At 36.7% G+C, this 21,930-nt stretch overlaps 1 protein-coding gene across 1 annotated transcript in view; it reads right to left on the bottom strand.

Annotated features, from left to right (window-relative positions):
* GAS2 (growth arrest specific 2) overlaps positions 1-21,930 on the bottom strand; it is a 130,666-nt gene that overhangs the window by 41,410 nt on the left and 67,326 nt on the right. The window contains exons 6-7 of the mRNA XM_042959368.1: positions 15,835-15,976; positions 8,675-8,782 (exon numbers count right to left, since the gene is read on the bottom strand). Of these exons, the coding sequence (XP_042815302.1) occupies positions 8,675-8,782; positions 15,835-15,976 (250 nt within the window). The remainder of the gene's footprint in view (positions 1-8,674; positions 8,783-15,834; positions 15,977-21,930) is intronic.

The raw sequence follows: 21,930 nt of genomic DNA, 5'->3' as shown, positions 1-21,930 counted from the left end.
ACGCTAAGTGGTCAATAGTGACAAATTCTCAGGGAAAAGGGATGTTTGGTTTTGAGTTTTCAATTATTCATTGTTCTTCACACTTGATACATTTGTTAACAATTCAATGGAAGACGAAGTGAATTCTCCAATAAGAACATAAAGAACTGTCCTGATATATTAGCTGATCTTTCCATTCTTTTAAGAGATATCAAACTGCATTTTTTCCCTTGCTTTCAAAAGTCGTGTCAGGTGTAGTAGTGGGTACAATCTTGGACAAAGTCAACTTTCAGTTTCTCCCTGGTTAAAGGTTTTCAGACTCAAGAGATGAATCTACCGGAAAGATAGTACTTCATCAGCTACAATTTTACAGCAATGGTTAATCACTATTTTGCATTCATCCAAGATCTATGCCTTTCTCAGAAAAAAAAAAAAAAAGGTGAAGAGGACTTATTAACATTTGCAAAGTCCTTTGAGAGATGTATTACCAAATTGTAAATTATATCCATGTTATTAGCCCAGCCTCACTGAACATGAATAAGTTACAAACAAATGAAAGTGTTTTTAATGGAGCAAAACTATTATAAAAAATAATTTAAAATCTGAAATTAAAGTGTTTGGATACATTTTTAATGCCATTGCTTGCTTTTCCTGAATTAGCATTCAGTTTTGAGGCAGTTGGGCAAAGAAAGGGATCCAATTTTAAAACATTCACGTTCTAATAACAGCCATGTTTCTCTCACCATGGATTAGAGCACTATGAATGCTGCCTGAGATTTTACATCTATCAGAGGCAAAAATGGCCATATTTTTTCATAGAAGTGAATATAAGCCATTAGATAGTTTTGAAATCATAACCACTGCTCCCATAAATTGCTAAATGAGATGAAGGGTTTATATTCGTGTTGCTCAAAACATGAATTTTTAACATTCAGCTGCTGAGTAATGGCTGTTTGTGCAATGTTTCCACTAAGATAAATGAAAGTTTTATTTTCCCTGCCAGTTGTTTAAAACTCCTTTGCATTTTTACACAACAGCCCATTTTTCATTACCAGGAAAGGTATGCAATTGGAACCATGCTACTTTTTACTCACAGTAAATCAATATGTGTCATAAGAGCAGAAAAGAAACTAATATCCCTCGCTATCATTGGACCTTCCCTTAGAGCTAGTCCCAGAAGATACTGCCAGGTTGGGTTGCTATAGTAACAGAGCTCTTGTGCCTCTCTTGCTTGGTTTGTTACAGTGAATTGATCTTTATCACACAGGTATAAACCTGAAGAATTTTTATGGTAAATAAGAAATTACAAAGAATCAATAACAAGGTGTTTGACCTTTCCATTGATCTGAGATGATTTAATTCAAAAGTAGTATTAAGAAAGTAACTCCCTAAGATTTCAAATTCCTTTGCTGACTTCCAATTAAATTATTCATTGTCTTTTCTTTAGGCTCCTTAAGCAGTCCCATTTCTTAAAATGTGGGGGAAAAATACCTTGACCCATTAGAGTGTTAGCATGGAACCTCATACGATTTTACCCAGCTGTGAAGGTCTGGTATAAAAATGTCTTGAAATGATATTAATCTACTTTAAAAATATCTACAATTAGCAAGAAGATTCAACAACACCCTACTGGCAATATAGAAGAATTAAATTCTGACTTCTATCAAAAAGATAACAGTGCAGAAAATATACTTTGTAATACATAGAGTTCTACTTTGTTTTGCCTAATCAACAAGATAGGCTATATAAAGCATTTAGAACAGCATCTGGCATACAAGTAAACACCTAATCCTAATAAATATTATTATAATTTTTATCACTATCATAATACAGTCAAACACATTATATCCCTTTCTATACAGTAGGCACTACTGATTATGCAACTGTAATGACCTTTTCAATCCAAATATTTTTAAAGTAAAGATGATATAAGGAATACACTACTACGTGGTTGAGCCTTAAATATATTATAAAAAGCTGCAGGTCCTTTTTAGAGGACCAGCCTTGTGGAATAGCATACTTGTATTTGATGGACATGCCCTAGGGAGACAGCTTCGAGAGGAGTGTAGTATTATGCGTTTGGGAGCTGGGACTTCAAATTGTTTATCATACTACCTACTTGAGACTTTAAACTCCCTAAGACTTTGTATTTTCATCTGTAACAAAAAGATAAAAGCAATTTCAAAACCAGCTGTGAGATGGAGAGAATCTAGTGAGGCAATATATACAAGGCACCTGCTGAAATGGCTGCTATAAATGATACTTGTTACATTTTAGCCCTCTTTCCTTTAAAGATTTTCCAGTCATTCCTTATGTCATAATTTCCAAATGGAACTTGAAAGTAAAAATGAGCATAAATTCAGTATTTCTTAGCAGTACTTCAATATATATGGGTTGCAACTCTGGCAAATAGTAGAAAACTTTCATTTCAATAGATTTTTTTTTTAAATTAAATTATTTTTCTTAATTTGCTTCAGTTGATAATGTCTTCCCCGAAGTATGTTTTCATGACCTCCTATCCCAGGATGATGTGATGCTGGGAGTGGGGGGGTGGGGGTGGGGTGGGGGTGGGGGGAATGCAGGGGGCAGGGCGGGAGGGGAAGGGCTGGAGAGAGAAACTTTCCATGGTGGGATACATTTTAGAAAATGTTAAATAGTACATCTCACTGTAGGAATTAATAGATCATATGAGTATATTCAACCCTTGGAGAAATCCCAGATAATCTCAGATAAAAAAAAAAAATTAGTATTGCTTTGTGGTAAAGAGTGTAAATTTGGGAGTTAGGCCTGTGAATGCCACTTTTATCTCTCATGAGCTTATCAGTTTGAGAAGTTATTCAACCTCCATGTTTCAGTTTCCTCATCTGTAAAGTAAGAATGGCAACAGTATGTTCCATCAGGAGGAGAGGTTAAAATGAGATCTACCATGTGCGCAGACAGAGGCCAATAGAGTCAGTTCAATAAAAGGAGTCCTGTTTAAACTCTTTAGCGTGATAACTGTTCTTTACAAATAATATCTTTGAACATCTTCTGGAGCTGTTTTTCCTTGGAACACTCTTTGAACAATGCTAAAGTACGATGTTAAGAGTAGTGACAAAGTGTAATTAAGTAAAAGACTATTCAGCATATTAGTGCCCAAATCAAGTAGCACACACAAAAAAAGTCAACTACCTCACAACACATGATTCCCCTGGCTTGTATTTTTTGCCAGAGATTCCTATAACCAGGACATTAGAGCAACTATGTGGTGTAAAGATCTTACCCCAGGGATGTTCTACTCATTAGAGCCATTTACGCCTATTTCATGCATTGGCAGAGATCAGTTTATCATATTGGACCATTTGCATGTCACTGAAAGTTGAGCCTTAAAAGGAAAGGGGTATCAAATGATTAAAGCTTTAATGACTAAGAGAGAGAAAACTGAGTGTATGGCTCACTGATGGCATCTGCAACGAGAAGGGACATTATTCAGATGTTTGCATATTTGCTAGTGCTAACCCAAAACAATCTGAGCCATTTTCCAAATGGAGATATAAAACAGAAAAGGAAGTGAATAAAAGGTGAGAGCTTCATCCAAGGAAACAATATGCTGCAAGTATACAGCAAAATGTGAAGTCCTCCCTCATCTAAATAACACCACGATTCCAATAAACCTCTGTACCCTTTTTCAGAAGATGGGAAGCTTAGCCAGTGACCAGAAAAATGAGCAGTCAGCTAATTAACCTGATGCCTTTTACAAGTCTCTTTAGTTATTCTCAAATTTGCAACAGTATCAGGTTGCTGATTTTTCTTCTTCTAAAGAGTTCATATTTTTAATGTCATCATCGGAAATAAATGCAGAACAACAACAAAGAAGCTCACTCATAATTCTATGCCCTCAACAATTAAAAACTTTTGAATTATTTCTCTTCTCTTCAAGTCTTAATCAGAATTATATATAATTTCTATATTATGTATATAATATAGAAATATTTATATAATATATAAGTATTTCAGAGAGATATTTTATATGTGAGTACGGTTTCAAAATCTGGATTTTTTTTCTACTTAACATTGTATCTTCAGTATTTCCCCACAATGATACACAAAAGTTTCCAAAATGATCATTTCTAGTATCTGAATGGTTATATTTTTCCATCATCAGACATGCAAATTATTTCTAATTGTGTTGTTGTACAACAAATCTCTTCCTTCACGTAGTGGTTTCTTTCCTTTAGATTAGAGGTTTCAAGTTTCAGCACACATCAGAATTACCCAGAGGGCTTGTTAAAACAGATGGCTAGCTGCCACCCCAGGTGAGGCCCAAGAATTTGCGATTCCACCAACTTTCTAGATGATGCCAATGCTGCTTATCTGGGACATCACTTTTTTTTTTTTTTTTTTTTAGTGTAGTCTTTCTTTTTTTAAAAAAAGCAAGCTCTGTGCTCAACATGGGGCTTGAACTCATGACTCCAAAATCAAGAGCTGCATGCTCTACTGACTGAGTCAACCATGCACCCCGCAGGGAGATCACTTTAAAAGTTACTATCATTTATATAGAATATTATCATCATTGAATTGGGACTGACAAATTGAATAGTACATTTTCATGGCATCTAAGAAATATTTCGGAAAACCCTTCCTACAAGCTTATACAGATTTATATTGGCACCTGACTTCTTGATACTGGAAGCCTGTGTAGAAACCAAGTAACTGAATGAACGAAAACACTGGAAAATGTGCATGTTTCTCATCCTCAAAATCACAACTTTAGGCCTCAGATCCGTGTATTTATATTCCAGAGATACATAGCATGGCCAAATGGTAACATCCAAACATCTGCCACCACAGAAGTCAACAAGGAGCTTTTTGGCATCATTGTCCAATTTCAAGTCAATGAAACATAACTGAAATACCTCGGAGGAGAGAAAGCACTTAGCTTGCTTGTCCACCAGATAGTTCAAAAACAATGTCACCCACTGGAAGATGTAAGGCAAAAATCTGGCTTCAAGAAATTGTTTTTACATTTAGAAATAAGAGCATCGTGACTTTGTCAGGGGACTACTTGCATGCTTGCCTAAAAGACACAGTCAAAAATCTCAGACATTCTTTATATTTGAGTAGAAATTAGTCTCTCAACCTTAAATGAAGATATATATGTGTATAAACAAACAAGCCCACATAAGCATACAGATGTGTGTACATAAGTACACATGCATAGCCAGATATGCAAAGTAGTTATTCATACCTTGCTTTCTAGAAACTCACAGATAAGACATATGCTTAGCAAAGACAACATCTGCCAAAAATGTCTTCTGGGCTCTTTCTCTCTAAATTTGCAAACATTCTTGTATTTTTCATTCTGATTTTTTCTTATTATATCTTTTTGAATGTATAAGGAGAAGTTGCATTCATATACATAATAATCATAAAACCATACGTAGGTAAGGTGATTGGGTGTTGTCAACAAACCTTGGAATCAGTTAGCAATGAACTTGTTAACTCTGGCTTATGTTGAGAAGCGTAGATCAAGAGTAAATGTACGAGGTACAGACTAATTCAGAGAATCTTGTATTTATGACTTTCTAAGGGGTAGAAAGTCCGTGTTTTGGCAATTGTATTACCTTTAAGTAAATGCTAAGTCAACAGTCTTAACAGACCTAAATGACTCTAAATTGCTCTTTGGATGGACAAGTTCACTATGGCCATATGAAAATACTGCTGCTCTCAGGATGGACAGAACACTAGGGGATAAATGATAATATACCATGTATATTTCACTGTTTGTACATGTTACATAATAATATGCATAAATGTACTGACTTATAATGTAGTAAATATGACCATACCTTGCAGCCTCAAAAGAGATACGGCAAAGTTTAAAATATGCCCATGTTAAAAGTGCAAAAATAAAAACCACAGAACTGCAATTCAGGGACAGGGAGGTAATTCCCCCTAGTGTGTTTGAGATTTTGACTCTAGGCACTTAGTACTTAATCCTGGTGTTCAGAGCAACTTAAAGTTAAGATGTTAGCAGCAACAACCAATTGATCATTTGAAAACCAATACCCTAGGTATTTTTGAGTAGTAACTGTCAGCTCCTTACAATAAATGAGTGCAAAATGACAATCAATTAAATATGGTCTGCGCCACAAATCAAAAAGTATTAGCCAAAGTGCATACACATCAATGAGACTTTTTTAGCTCGTCAATTCAGTGTAGAAGAAGAAATAGGGAGACAGCATATAATGAAAGGTGAATATAGTCTTCATATGAAATTTCAGCTCCTAGACGCAACAGAATGGGAGGTAAAGGGAAAGCAGAGACAAGGAGAGGGGTGTTTTTAAAATCAACTTACTCCATGGTGGGGGTGGGGTGGAGAATAGACTCCTAGCAAGCTGAGGGATAAGAATTTCAACGAATACGTATTAATATAATTTCCTTTTTTGGCAAACAGTTTTAGTTTCCAATTTATGCAATGATAGTAAGTTTCCTTTTAAAAGGATTTGAAAAAAAAATGGACCAATTTTAAAGTGAAACCTGTTGTAAAAAAAAAAAACAGTATAAATTACCTGTGGACGTTGCCAAAAGAGAAAGGGGAGGACTACGGGTCATTATAACACTGTTCTACAGCACTTGTCATAGCTGAGTGATGCCCTAACTTGCGGGGCCAGTCAGGGAATGACCATATTCCAGTTAACCCTCTTAGTGCGCTTGGAACATCAAAAGCATGAAACTGAATGTGTGCGATATGTTCTGCTTTGTTAACTGACATTAAATTCAAACACTATCACTCAGGACTTGGAGGCAACTGTTTTCAGTAAAGCAAATCTCAATACCTCTAGAAACAAGCCATGAAAAGATTTCACTTGAAAGGAAACCATTTTCTGAACACAAAAACAGAGCATCAAAAAATACTTTATCTGTCCAATATGATATAAATTCAGGTTATTTATAAACGTGAGTATTAAATTCTCAGACCACTGACTCAATATGGAAGACCAGACAGAAATAGACATATGTGATATATATTTTTGCCTAAAGATATTGGGTTACATTATAGGGAAAAGCATCTAATTTACTGATCATGTGTTTGTTAACATTTCTAAATAAATGAAGCCCTATGTTTTGATTCCAGGCACTAAGGCCTAATGTTCTCAAGAAGCATGAGTTTCAATCGAGAAAGATCAACCTAGTCAAATGTAAACACATTTGCTAAATCCTTATTTTTTAATGTACTAAAGCAAAAGCAAAAGAAGGCAGCTTGGTAAAAATAAACATGTATGTAATCTTTGTAATAAGGAATTAGAGAACAATAAGCAATTACTAAGGCAACTGTCTATCTGAGCGAGGACATTCTTGCAGATTTGTTCTCAAACCTTTAATGGTCACATATCATTATATTTTTTTTCATTGCCATTACAAAGCAAAATAGCAATTATTAGCTGGAATTTTTTTAAAAAATCAATAACATGGTTCTAAAATTAGATTAAAATACAAAATGATTGACATTATTTTTGAGGACTAATTATGATTAAACTTTTCTTCTAATTATATGCTGTAGAGTCTTAAAAAATTCTCACATGAATAATTTTCAGTCAAAAGTTGAAATTAAGAAAACTTTACAGTGACAAAATTGCTACTGGGTCATCACTGACTTTGAGTATTGTTAGGAATTTTCATTGATGGTACTTGATGTACACACTCATTCTGCTCTACAAAACAGAATAACAAGCAAGATACTTCAACTTATTCAAATGAGAGAATACAGTTCCTCTGAATCATAACCTCTGTTCTTTAGGAAATGACTAAAAAATATGGTGGAAAAATACTTATGAATTGCAGATTTCTAGGTATATGTCAGTACTGTATTTTTGTCTTCTCGTTTTTGAAAAGAAGAATCTTGGTCTTAGGAAAAGTCACAAACTTATTTTGAGATTAAATGATTTTGATTATTAACAAAACAGATCAAGTGAAAGGCATGAAATGTTACTTTGAGCCCCTAGTAACAGCCTAAAACCTCCTGTGGTATCTAGTCAGATTTTTCATTAGTAAAATGGACATTAATGATTGTAAATGATTGTAAAACGGACAGAGACCACCAGAACATTCATTGGCACACATCCACATTTCTTTATTCTAACCCAGAACACTAAGTGAGAAATGGCGGTCACTATTTAACCATGCCATTGGAATGAGCTTTCATTCTTCTCGCTCTGGTTCATTACCCAAACTTCTGAACCCAAATCATGTTCAAATCATTTGAAAGTTACCAGAACCAATAGGATGATCATGTCCTAAACTTGGAATATGGAAGACTAGGACAGAACACTATTTCTGTTTCCCATGGGGATGGGAGGCAGAGGTCGGTGGATAGTGGTGGTGGTGGGGGTTAGTTCCTTTGAAACTAAATGTGTAAACAGAAAAGGAATTTGATTTTTCTTTTTCTCATTCTACTCGATCTCTATGATCTGTTTGGTGTGTGTGTTTGTATCTATGTAAAAAGAGAAAGATAGTTCTATTTATTTAGCCCTCAGTAGTAATTATGTATAATACATTTAAAAACATGTTCATACCTGGTATCTTCAAATCCAGCTGTAAACACCGTAAGGGAAGTTCTTGCTTAGTTACAGGTCATATTTCCCCTATAACCACCAACTCAAGCCCTGAATATTCTCATAAAGGACAAGATACCAAGTAAAAAGTAAAACTTTACCCTAATGAAGAGGATCTTTTCTCCCACTCGGTATCTTCCTTGGGAGAGCCTCTCCACACAGAATTTGTTCGGGCATTTGCAAGGAGGATCTTCAGAAATTCGCTTCACCTGAAAGAGAAAAGCAAGCAAGTTCATTTTCCTTAATCAGGTTCCATTTAGATTGATTTGTTCCATGGGTTCAAAGGCCCTGGACCATTAATGTTTTCAAATTTGTTCTATATTAAACTATGGACATGATATGAGCACAGAAATATCACATTACACCCTAACTATGTAAAAGTCAGGCCCTGAAGGCATTTTCTGAAGGCCAAATAACTGCACTAAGGCATAAGTTGGATGATGACAATAATAATGATGCTGGAGGATAATGATGAGCAAATCCCTTGGCAGTCGAGGAATAATGAGTAAGGTTCTCACTGGGGAGAATTAAAAAGATAGTGTACATCCGGTTGCCAAGATAAATAGATTGAAAGCTAGAACAGAATGTATGCTAACAGAGTAAAATTTCCTTACTATAATTGTGATGATATTAATTTTACCATTTTAAAAATAAATGAGAATTAAATTATTATTTTTAAAAAATGAACCCATTGTTTCATATTATTTTGAACTCTAAGATTTCCTTTAGGAAGTTGCCTCTATTTCACCCAGAGTCACCCAGAAATTCACTCCACCTCAGTAAACCTCACCTACCAAAACCTATTTGTGTGGCAGTATCTTACAATTTACATGTTATAGAATTCATGTCTGAATATCGGAGTCCATCTCTATTTTCTCTATCTCGCTACTCTTTAAAAAATACATAATCTAAGTGATATGCACACAACACTCATAAACAGTTGTGGCTCTTAGACGATAATGGATAGTCCATGATTTAAAAAAAATTTTTTTTTTAATGTTTATTTTTGAGAGAGAGAGACAGAGCATGAGCAGGGGAGGGGCAGACAGAGAGGAAGACACACAATGTGAAGCAGGCTTCAGGCTCTGAGCTGTCTGCACAGAGCCCAATGCGGGGCTCGAACTCACGAACTGTGAGATCATCACCTGAGCCAAAGCTGGATGCTTAACCAACTGAGCCACGCAGGTGCCCCTGGATAGTCCAAGATTTTAGGAACAAGTTTATACTTATGTTTTCCTTGACATGATGCCATGCTGTATCTCATAACTGTCCTCTCTCCAACTAACCAACCAACCAAATCAACCAGAACAATAATTTCCTGTGTTTTGAGCCAAAGTCACCATGGAAGAAAGAAAAGAAAGGTTGCCATGTGCCGCCTGCATTTGAGAAGCTAGATAGAACAAATTTAGATTCTAAAGGAATTCACTTGGGCTCCCCTCACCCAAATTCTTTCTACCACAAAGATATGGTTCCTGGAGCTTTGTCATTTTACATTTATTTATTTTGAGAGAGAAAGAGTACAAGCAAGGGAGGGTCAAAGAGAGAGGGAGAGAGAGAATATCCCAAGCAGGCTCTCCGCACTGACAGTACAGAGCCCAATGCAAGGGTTGAACTCAAGAACTATGAGATCATGACCTGAGCCAAAACCAAGAATCAGACACCTAACCGACTGAGCCACAGAGGTGCCCCAGGAGTTTTTTCATTAAAGAAACTCAAATAGTCCCTCAACTCAATGTCTGACTTTAATCAGCCTTCCACTAGGTAAAAACCACGGGAAGAGTGACACACGAACACACATGCATGTTGGTGTGAAGGACTCAAACAGCTTAGTTTCCCTAGAATAAGAGAGGTTTTAGAAAGAATGGAAGCATAAGACACTAGAGGGAAAACTAGAAAGGGTGGAGGAATCCTGAAGCAAAACTTACCTTAAGAACTATACAATATGCCTCAGCGAAGACCTATAAAGAATTAACACTATTGCTGAGGGAAAGAGAATCAACCTCAGGATGTATGTTTTCATCAGCCCCCTCCAGAATCCCTGATTTTACCAACATACAAACCTGTAACTCTTGGTACTTATTTTTACCATAGCAAATTGTGTCTCAGTTATTGGTTAACCTTAATGTCTCTTTGCTTGATTGTGAGTTACATTGGGTTAAGATAATATCTCATTACAGTTTTAACTTCTTGAAATAAAGCATGATGCCTTAATGGAATATGTGTTCAATAAATGCATATTGAATAATAAATGAATGGTAAATAAGACATGTGCCTATATAGGACACAGGGGGAAATTAATGCAATAAAATCAAGACTGGATTCAAAGAATAGTAGAAATGGTTTTCACTGAAAAATGAGGAAGCTACCTAACAATCATTAAGTTAGTGATTGGGCCCATGTCTTTGAGTTATGAATTTTTTGTACTGTATAAAACTTGGCTCACAGCTATATACACCCACCCACCCCAGTATTAAGAGAACTCTGCCCCTAGGGATTTTTTTGAAGGGATATTCTTGAACAAGATGGCAATTATCGAACAAGAAGTACAAAAATTGGGTAATACAAGTGTCATTCCCTTCCATAATGAGGAACCACATTCTGGGGTATGGAGGTGTCAATGAACGTAGGCTGTTTTCAGAGTCCCTCTATGTGTATCTCTTTCTATATATGTCTCTTAAAATGTGTTTAAAATAAAGATGTATACATAGGACAACTATATATAAATTATGTTGAATTTATACCACTGCTAATTTATACCATAACTTTTCACCCCAATAAGGGCTTCCGTAAGAAAGGGAGGAAGGAAAGAAGGGAGAGATGAAAAGAAGGGAGGGAGGGAGAAGGACTTTGGCCATCCAGAAGAAAATCAGGCAGTGAGCATTGTAAAAACACATGGCCCAAACTTTAGGAGAGCCATACTTGGCACAGCTTCACTGCCACACAGTAACTGGACAAAACAGTAGACTGGTGTCCAAGTGGTTCCTCTGCTAAGACAATACAATCACAATTATATATGGAAAGTATTTCCACCTTGAAATGTTCTTATACAAAACAAAGAAACTATTGGGATGAAATGAAGTAAAACACAAGGAACATTTTCTCAAGTGACCTGCCCTTCTCCAATGCCTTCCTAGCTTTGAAAATGGACTTGTTTTTTTAAAACCAAGGGCTTTTTTGTAGTTGTGTGAGGGGTGGAGGCAGAAATGGAAGAGACAAGGCCAGACTGTGGGTAGTGGAAATATATTGTTAAGTCAACAGTTACTGATGACATCTGTGCTTCTAATATTACCTTGGGATAAGTCAGTCTGGCAGGTGTTCTGTTTTTGGCCAGGAACCCAGCCAATTTTCTGCTGAAATAGGATTTCAAGAGGAGCCTGATTACTCAGAATTATACTATCTCTCATCCCCAGACTGAGGAAGTTGATGGAGAAGAGGAAGAAAGTAAGAATGGTTTCTTAGAACTGTATTCAATTCATTGTGTGGGAATGCGCTCACCATGAGGGAAGGCAAACAGAGAACTCAACCTAACCCCACTGTTTTATCACAGCTGATTCCCTCTATCAGGACATCTGGAGAATATATTCATCTGAATGGACTCCACTGTGTTTCTCTGATGATATCTTGATTAAAGAAGGTGGCACGGATTATCTGCATAAAGGTCACCAATTTTTTTTTCCAATTTTCCACAATTTCTCAAAAGAAATGTGAGGAAACACTGAAAGTTTCAAACTGGCAGTTATTGCTGGAACTGTTCATTGGAATATGATATCTTAGCACAGGTCAGCTTCTCTTTCTTTTTCTTTACTCTTCTCTCTTCCCTCTCCCCCCTTTTTTCTTTTGTTCCCCGTCTTTCTTCTCCTTCCTTTCCCTTTTTTTTTAGTAAAATAATAACTTTTCCAGAGTAAAAATAGTCAATATTATTAAATAAACACAGGGACTTTGCAAGCAATTTCTATCTTATACCTTATTCTACAGTGCATTCTGCAGTTCATGACTTTCAACTCCCCAATGGCTATATATGCCTTACATACAGTGAAGCAGTTGCCATAGGAACTCTATCTATTTGACATATGAAGCTCGGATTTAAACCATTAGTGAATCTCAGATTATTTTTTGTCTTTGTTCCACTGTCCCTGAAATAAAATACGCCAATGAGAAACTATCACTTAAGCAGAATGTGAATATTTCAACGCAATTTCCCCAATGTAGCACGAAGGAGACTGTAAGAGACTTCCTGTGGCCAAATAAGTTTGGAAAATTCCAGATTAAACAAGACCGTATTATAGAACTCACTACTGCCTTTGACATGCCAAAGAGCACTGCCAAACTCCAGACAGGGACTGTAGTAAGCTGCATTTCTCAGACTAACATAACCATAGAATTGTTTTCCCCATGGGGCATCTGGCAGTGTGTTTGATTAAACACTATTTGAGAAAGGCTGGTTTAAAGACTTTTAAAACATAGTATTCTAGCTGGCAACAATACAGAAATATCCACTTTACACATTTCCTACATTCAGTTAAAACCCCTTAACTAAATAGATGGTTATGTTCCCAAACTCCATTTGGTAAATGTTAAAGGGTGTTTAAAGCTCTTCTGAAATCCCCTTCTTTGTTTGCAGTGGAGTGAGCAGAGCCTGGAGTAGAGAGGACCACCAGAGAGTGACAATCTGGCCATCTTAAAGACAGTGCCCATCTCATTCTACTCAGCTGGAATATTGGCAAAACTTTTCAAAAGTCCCTTTCATACTTATTGCACCACCTTCTCCCTCCTGTCATTGTTCTCCTCTACTCAAGATGAGGATGATCACACACTGGACAAGCTGGTGAAAAAAATGGACCCTTTCTGGCTACTTCTCCCAGGTTCATGTAAATGGTTTCAAGTGGCAATGTCTCCACCCTCTGCAAAGCTACAGCACGGTTGAGTAGTACACATATCCCCAGTACACATGGCTTTTCTTCATAAATGGAAAAAAGGCAGAAGCTTTTTTAAACGTTTATTACCTACGCTGTTAATTTATCCAGTGTGATAGAGATGAATAAAATATGGTCCTGTCACTGAGAACGAGAATTACACCCAGAGAAGAATGGGCATTTATGCCCAATAAGGCACATCCCTCATTAAATATACACAAAACTTTGGGGGCATCAAGGACTAATTTGTCCGTTTTGCCTGGGATAAGAGATGCCAACAAAGTTTACAGGAGGCTGTGCAAACTGAATTTTAAAAGATGAAAGAGTACTTAAATGAACATTCAAAGGGTGAGTAAGCAGAATTCTGGTGAGGAAAGCAAGTGAGGAAAAACACAGAATATAAAATTTCCTTAGAAATTTGGGATTAGCAGACATGCTTACAATGGATATATCAGAATGCAAGAATAAGTCCAGAGGATAAAAAGTCAAGGAAAGACAAAATGGGCCAGAACATGGAGGGCTCATGTAGCATATAAATGAGTTTGGGCATTACCCTGGAATGTCACAGGGAACCCCTATATAATTTTAATCAAGTCCCAGTTGCATTTTTTTGCTAATCAATATGGTAGCAATAATGTTCAGGGGAGAAAATTATAAGAACAGAACAGTAAACAGTATCAAACACCAGAAAGTGGTCTCATAATTTGAGAACTAAAAAAAAATTCATTTGGTTCAGAAATTTACTCATTAAAAGTCTAAGCATTGACTTGGCCAGAACTCTACATATAACGCATTGGAGAAAGTGAACAGAGGTCACAGCTAAGACAAAAAGGGAAAAAAAATCAAGTGCAGTAGCCCCAGAGAAACACTTTATAAGAAAGACTAAAGGAACATCTCACTCTAAAATAAGTTGAATCCAAGAAGTATAGCTAGGAAAGGAAAAAAAAATGTTCTCATCATTTTATAAATAACACACCATTATCTACTATTAATACAATATTTTATTTAACTTCCTTTATTTCTAATAAAAATGATAATTATGAGAAGCAAGCAAGGCATGTGACCAAACCTAAAAACAGTCCTGTGGTTATAAAATCCTTTTAGATGGCGTTGTGTTAACATGCCCTGCTTAGTCTTTAATTCCTGAGTGGATTGAACAAAAGAAAACTCAATTAAATTGGTATTGGCTAAGATACCCTGACAAGCTAAAGTTAAGCTTGTTCCCCTTAGAAATGGAAATTCTCAATCTGTCAAACTGTTGCACTTCTGCTTATCTGAATCTGCAATATAGGCCATTGTGTCACATGGGGAAAAGCAAAAGATGAGGCAATGTCTCTGCAGCCTATAGTGTCAGTCAGCCATTTTCCCAGCACTTTGCAGCTCAGACCCTAGAGAAGGAAACCAAGCTATGGGCCAGCACTGCTTTGCAGTCCTGCCTAGCCCACATAACTGGTGTTATGGTTGTTGCTAGTTTCTAAGGACTTTGCCCATGTCGGAGACATACTTCAGTCTCACATCCCTAAGGTGACCAGTTTTTTGAAAAGTTGCATCAGTACTTTTTAGATTTGCACTCAAATTAGATGTGCTGGGAGATGAATGCTTGCACATCATCAAACACGCTTCCTATAACCAAAAGCTACTTTTAACAGACAACAGAGGTAGCCAGAGCATTTTAATTCATCCAGTTTGCTGTTACTCCCAGAATCTGTTTTGTGTGATTATGAGGGTATAATGAAACTATTCCCTAATCTGCCAAAGACTGTGACTCTGGGACTTTGCTAAGTAGAAGGGTGGGGACCCCAGACAGTTGGCAAAACCGGGTTGGGATTGAAGCTCCTCTCCCCTCAGCAGGTGATTCAACCCCAAAGTTTCAGCTTCTTCAACAAGAAACGCATCCTCTGATAACAACAGCACTTGAAAAACAATGATGGATCCTGACCCTTAGCAGGCAGGCACCAAAGGGCCATTATGTTCCCTGTGGTATGTTTGTGTTCTCTTCTTTAACAAACCTCAAGATCTCATGCCTCAGGCTCCTTATCTGTGAAATGAAGAACCGTGAACCAAAACTATCAAGGTTGAACTGTTTGTAAAGGTAACTTTTAGGAAGCCAACTTAATCAGCCTAAAATTTTAGATACTGCTCGGTAGAATTAAGTGATACTTTGTTGCAAATGACTGGCTCAGTTTTGAATCACAGATTAGCTACTTCAACTGTTGTAGGACTACAAACTTTTTCATAGGATTTCAAAATGAATTTCAAAGGTTAGACTGATAAGAAATTATACAGAATGAGTTCTGAAGTTCAAAAACGACAAAGTGCTAGTAAGAAGTCCAACCAATTTTACTTACTGCATCATCCAGTAAGTTCCCCGTACTCTTTTTTCCAGAAGACTTTGATGAAGGAGAAGGTGAAGGAGAAGGGGCAGAAAGTGTTTCTTCTTGTTCAATCTCTTTTTCCAATTTTATCAAACCAGGAGGTTCCACACCATACCTTTTAAAAGACACCAGATCAATACACATGCATAACTTATAAAGACAGACTTGCCATATGTTACGTTTGATCATGAACTGCATAGGACCAAATTGCTGACTTTAAAACTAACTTTCTCTGGCATTGAAATGGTAAGTTCTTAAATTGGCATCCTTTAAAGCAGGAAAAAACACATATATCTGATTTAGATATATGTATCTATAGATGTGTGTTTTGAAGATATAGGTCTGTAAATAAAGATACACACACATACACACTTATGTTTAGATATGTATACACACACACTAATAGACACCTGACATATTAAGAATAAAAATACCCCATGTAATATATTGAGGCAATAACATGAATTAGCATGTAAAGTTTAGTCTTCAGCTTTCAGATTTACTAGCTTTGAGATTAATGTTATAATTGAATTTCTATTTTGAACACAAACTTGTTAAAGACAAAAATAGCAATCCCCAAGGTAAACATCCTTATTCGCTGCTAATTGTACAACTCCTATGAGCCCAGAGCAATGTACTATGGGTTATACTGTGTCATATGTTATACTCTTAAAAACAACACAAGGAGGAGCACTTGGGTGGCACATTTGGTTAAGCGTCTGACTTCGGCTCAGGTCATAATCTCGTGGTTCATGAGTTCGAGCCCAGTATTGGGCTCTGTGCTGACAGCTCAGAGCCTGGAGCCTGCTTCACATTCTTTGTCTCCCTCTCTCTGCCCCTCCCCCGCTCATGCTCTGTCTCTCTCTGGCTCTCTGTCTCTCTCTGGCTCTCTCTCTCTCAAAAATAAAACAAAGTAACATTTAATAAAATTTAAAGAACAGGGGCACCTGGGGGGCTCAGTCAGCTAAGCATCTGTCTCTTGGTTTTGGCTCAGGTCATGATCTCACAGGCGTGGGATGGAGCCCTGTATCAGGCTCTGTGCTGACAGTGTGGAGCCTGCTTGGGATTTCTCTGTCTCCCTCTCTCCCTGCCCCTCCCTCACTTGTGCTGTCTCTCAAAATAAATGTCTCTCAAAATAAATAAATAAATTAATTAATTAAAAACAACATAATGAAGGCATATATAGGGGTATGGTGGAAGAAAATGAATAGGGAGGAAATAGAGTAGCAATTTAGAATAATAATATATTAAAAATTATGTGTTATAAATTATCAGTGCCATAGGAGTTCAAGGAAAAAAGAGATGTAGTTGTTATCAGCATTCTTATCTCCCATAATTATATTTTTCTTAGGCTATATTTAAAATTGGTTTGGTTTCTTAGATGCATATCAGTTTATTTAGGTGGAGAAGACCAAAGATAATTCCAGAATTTGGGAGCTGTGAAGGACCTTTGGGATCATCTAGTTATACTCTTACATTTTTACAGAATAACAATCCAGACAGGGTGCAGAACTAGCTAGGAGCAAGACAAGGAAATCCAAATTTTTTGAGTGCAGGGCTGAGGCTCTTTTTCTCTGAGATTTTAATCAGGTGATTACATGGAGAGGAAAGGAGAGGGGGGAAAAGGGAGAGAGAAAAAGAAAGAAAGAAGAGGAAAAAGTCCCTTGGAAATATTAAAAAATAGGTTACTAATAACCTACAAAGTAAATAATCTATATAGAGAGACTATGTAGAAGGTATGTCTACTACTTTAGTATGAATAGTATATTAAAAAGATCATTAAATGCAAAAGCTTAGATTATTGTCCTTTTCTAACAGCTTGTTACCTTAACTAACATCATCACATGTGTTCAGTACATACTTGTAAAGGAAGCAATTTCTCCACTCTTGATGTTTTGTTCTGTTGAGGGTGTTCAGTTAGTTTAATTCCTGGCCTCTCTCTTTCATTACTCACTCTTCTCCATCAAGATGAAGGAATTTATCAAATCGTAAAATCTAAGAATCAACTGAGCATACTTGACTCAGTTCCTCCTTCTTCTAGGGAAGAGGCTGCCTTCAAAAAGGCCCCATTGGAAAACTCCACCTTGGGGCACTTGGGTGGCTCAGTCGGTAAGTGTCCGACTTCAGCTCAGGTCATGATCTTGAGATTCATGAGTTCGAACCCCATGTCGGGCTCTGTGCTGACAGCTCGGAGCCTGGAGCCTGCTTCGGATTCTGTGTCTCCCTCTCTCTCTGCTCCTCCCCCACTCACACTCTGTCTCTCTCTCAAAAATAAATAAACATTAAAAAAAATTTTTTTAAAGAAAACTCCACCCTGACTCATCTTTGTAATTAGGTAGTTAAATTGGCCAACTTCTAGAGGTCAGTTAAAGATGCTGAGCATGCCTGTCAACATGGATCTTATCAGTAATAAAGGTGCTATTTGATGTTCCATTTGCAACGCTCGTATTTCAATATCTGATTTTTTTCAGAATTTAGAGGCTGAGGATGTATGATGTGTCAGAGGCTCTTTGAAAGCTGAAAACCTGGAATTTAGTACAAAACAGTTTAAGCTGCCACAACTCAACCGAACAATAGCCATTTGGGGAAATGTCTCTAATGAACATAATAATTTTTACTTACATAAATCATTAGCTAAAAGACCTAGGCACCATTTACTGCATTTTTAACATTTTACATATATTATTCAGTTCATGGGACATAAGGACAGCATGCACTAGCCTGCAAATCTGTAACAGTGGAGCCCACAGTCTGATTCACAGCATCCCCAGGAGCTGGCATAGATCTTGGCACACAGCAGGTACTCAATAGCTACTATGTGAATGAAAAAAAAAACCTCATAGTGTCATATAACAATGATTGGGGTTCCAAATATGAATGTGGTTTCATTATTCTGGATCTTTAATTGCCTATCATTGTCATAAAACATGTCAATAGTAAGTGCATAGAAATGATTTACCAAAAGTTTTTCCAGATTTAAAACCCCGTCCAAAACCAACCCAAATACATCTTTTGTTTTTCCTTTCTGCTACTTCATTAATTACACTGAACCCAACCCAGCATCTCATTACTGTTGACAAGTACCAACAACACTCACGTGGAGATTTGTGTATCATTTTTCCCTGAGGTAGACTTGAGCTAACTGTGCCATTGACCTATTCTTTAAATTTAGCAAGTCACTTAACCTCTGGAAGTCTGTTTTCTATCAGGAAAGTAGAAATGAAAATGGCCTGCCCTAGAGGTCCTATGGAACAGTGCAGGGAGGGAGGGAGAATGTTGGAAAAGCAACTACTGCTGACTGACCATCTTTAATGTATCCAGCACATTTGGGCATCTTGACGTACATTATTTCTGAGGCTCCTTTTAAGTTCAATGGAAAATGGAAATTCTGACTCCTGCGTTTTAATAATGTTAGAAGGGATTTTATTTTATTTATTTTTTTTAAATTTTTTTTTCAACGTTTATTTTATTTTTGGGACAGAGAGAGACAGAGCATGAACGGGGGAGGGACAGAGAGAGAGGGAGACACAGAATCGGAAACAGGCTCCAGGCTCCGAGCCATCAGCCCAGAGCCCGACGCGGGGCTCGAACTCACGGACCATGAGATCGTGACCTGGCTGAAGTCGGACGCTTAACCGACTGCGCCACCCAGGTGCCCCTAGAAGGGATTTTAAAGGAGTATCCATTATATGCTCGGTACAGGGTCTAATACATGGCATAGCCTCTGAAAATGTGTTGGTAATTGACATATCAAAGGTTGTACCACTAGGAAACTACAGCACTAAGGTACTTTGGGCAAAGCTTTTGAAAAATATATTACACCACCAGATGAAATAATGTAACAGCCTGAATACTAAGATGTAAAGTAGTATTATCACTACTGTTTATATTATTACTATTGTTTGTATCCTTTACAAAAGAACTTATTACAGGCTTTCTTTATACCAGTTTCAACAGCAGAAAATATCTCAGTGCTGGATTGTCACACAGCAAGTTATAAATTCAGCTTTGCTACTACCTCACCCTTTTTAATCTCCCTGGATTTCTTTGAATTCTTAGTCCATCAAGGCATAAAATTGTGTTATGTTTTAATGTTCTTAAGAGAATAACACAAACTGGGCAGTGAAGCTAGAGGAATTTAACACACTAGAATTCGCAGCCAATTAAAAGTCAGTCATAAGTAAAAGCATCATATTTCAAAGTACAAATTAAGCCAATTGGAAAATATGATTTCATTTGTAATTGTTGGTGGAATCAGGCCACCTTTCAGGAATAGGCTGCATATTTTTTTTTCTTTCTTTCTTTCTTTCTTTCTTTCTTTCTTTCTTTCTTTCTTTCTTTCTCTTTCTTTCCTTTCTCTTTCTCTCTTTCTTCCTTCCTCTTTTCCCTTTCTTCCTTTCCTCCCTCCCTCCCTCTCTCTCTTTTTTTCAAAGTAAAATAATAAAAAATATGTTACTAGAGTTAACAACAGCCTTCACCATATCCGATACAAAGTAGACTTAGTTTGAATGAAGTTGGTAACAAAGTCTTATGCAGAAAACCTTGCCCCGGAGGCTTTTCTTTATCTGGGAATGTTGAAAATTAGCTCTGCCACTGAACATAGAAAATCAACACTAAGCTCCAAATCTCTGCTTATATTGGCTTTTAAATACTTCAAGCTGCCTAAGGTAGAGTCAGCTAGTCCCAAAATGCACACTTAAATACGGTTCATTGGCTTCCTGTCTGTCTGGAGATGTCAACAGGCTGTAAATCATGACATTCCCCTGGGGCAGGGGGCCCGCACCTGCAAGCCAACTTAGTCACCAAATAGGTCTTTTTTTTCCTACTCTCCAAAAGGCTGCTCCGTTCTGGTTTCCATGATTAATTCTATACCACTTCACATTTCTACTTTGCGAGGCTTTCACAAATCTATACTCTTTTGTATTCCTTTTTGGCTATAAGATTTTAGGGTTTTGGAAAAGAGAGTTTGTTGCTTTCCCACTGAATAAGGGTCAAACTAAAGATAGCAAGAAGGTTGAAGGCACAAAAATCTTCTGTATACTCCAGTTATAGAAGACTAGAGTGAGTAATGAAAGGGCAATGAATTTGGTTTTGTCTCATTGAAAAAACAATGCAAAGGGCTAGGAGAAGGCTCTTCTGGTTAAGGATTTTATGAAGAGGTTCTAGGAATGGTGTTTTTATTTTTCTGGCACATGACACAATTTTTGAGATTAGTCTAGATGACATGGTTTAGCTTCCAAACTGAGCCCTGAATGAGAGAATTCATTCAAACTATTAACTAGACTAGAATTTTCAAACAAAAGACATCCGGGGCCTATTTCACTAGAGTTAGGGGGAGACATTTTAAAAACTCCCCCTTTTTAGGGCAGACAAGTTTAGAGATAAATGAATAAGTTTATAGTTAACAGATAGTTTATAGGTTCTTGCAGTTTTGCCCATTTTTATTCTGTTTTGAAGTAATTTAAAGATAGATTTACATTTGGAAGGAAATTTCACCTACATGAACACATGTGATGTTCTTAGTAGTCAGAGTCAAGTGCTTTAATTAGGATGCATTAATTAATAAATTTTGTATAAGAGTATATTTACTTTAAGCAACATTTAATTAGGCCATGGATTGAAATAGGAGACTAATGAAAATATTCACCAAGTATGTTTCTTTCAAATGGTCATAAATTTTGTTCAAAATTAAGGAAGTACTCAAAAATAAAAATATAAAAAGCTCCACTAAGATATTAATTATTGATTATGGCCCCAAACCAAAATATTAAAAAAAAGTTCACTTTTAGCATAAAGCTAATCTTAACTCTGCAGTCTGTAAGAGGGTGAATTTACAGGAACATTTTTCAGCAATGAATATCAAGGCATTGTCATTAAAAAGATCTTTCAGTGTTTATTGACCTGTTTTTGCTGAGTGTTTTACTTTTCAAAAGAAAAACATGCATATTTTACACTCAGAAACTGACTTGGTTTCTGAAATATTAACAGTGGGATTTCACTCTCCAGTGATGATAGCTCTATTTAGCTGAAAATAAAAGGAAATTTTGCCCATGAGAACAAAACTAAGTG

The sequence above is a fragment of the Panthera tigris genome, chromosome D1 (assembly GCF_018350195.1).
Source record: "Panthera tigris isolate Pti1 chromosome D1, P.tigris_Pti1_mat1.1, whole genome shotgun sequence".
Lineage (NCBI taxonomy): Eukaryota > Metazoa > Chordata > Mammalia > Carnivora > Felidae > Panthera > Panthera tigris.
The sequence above is the reverse complement of the archived record's forward strand: the minus strand, read 5'-3'. Positions and strand labels throughout refer to the sequence as shown.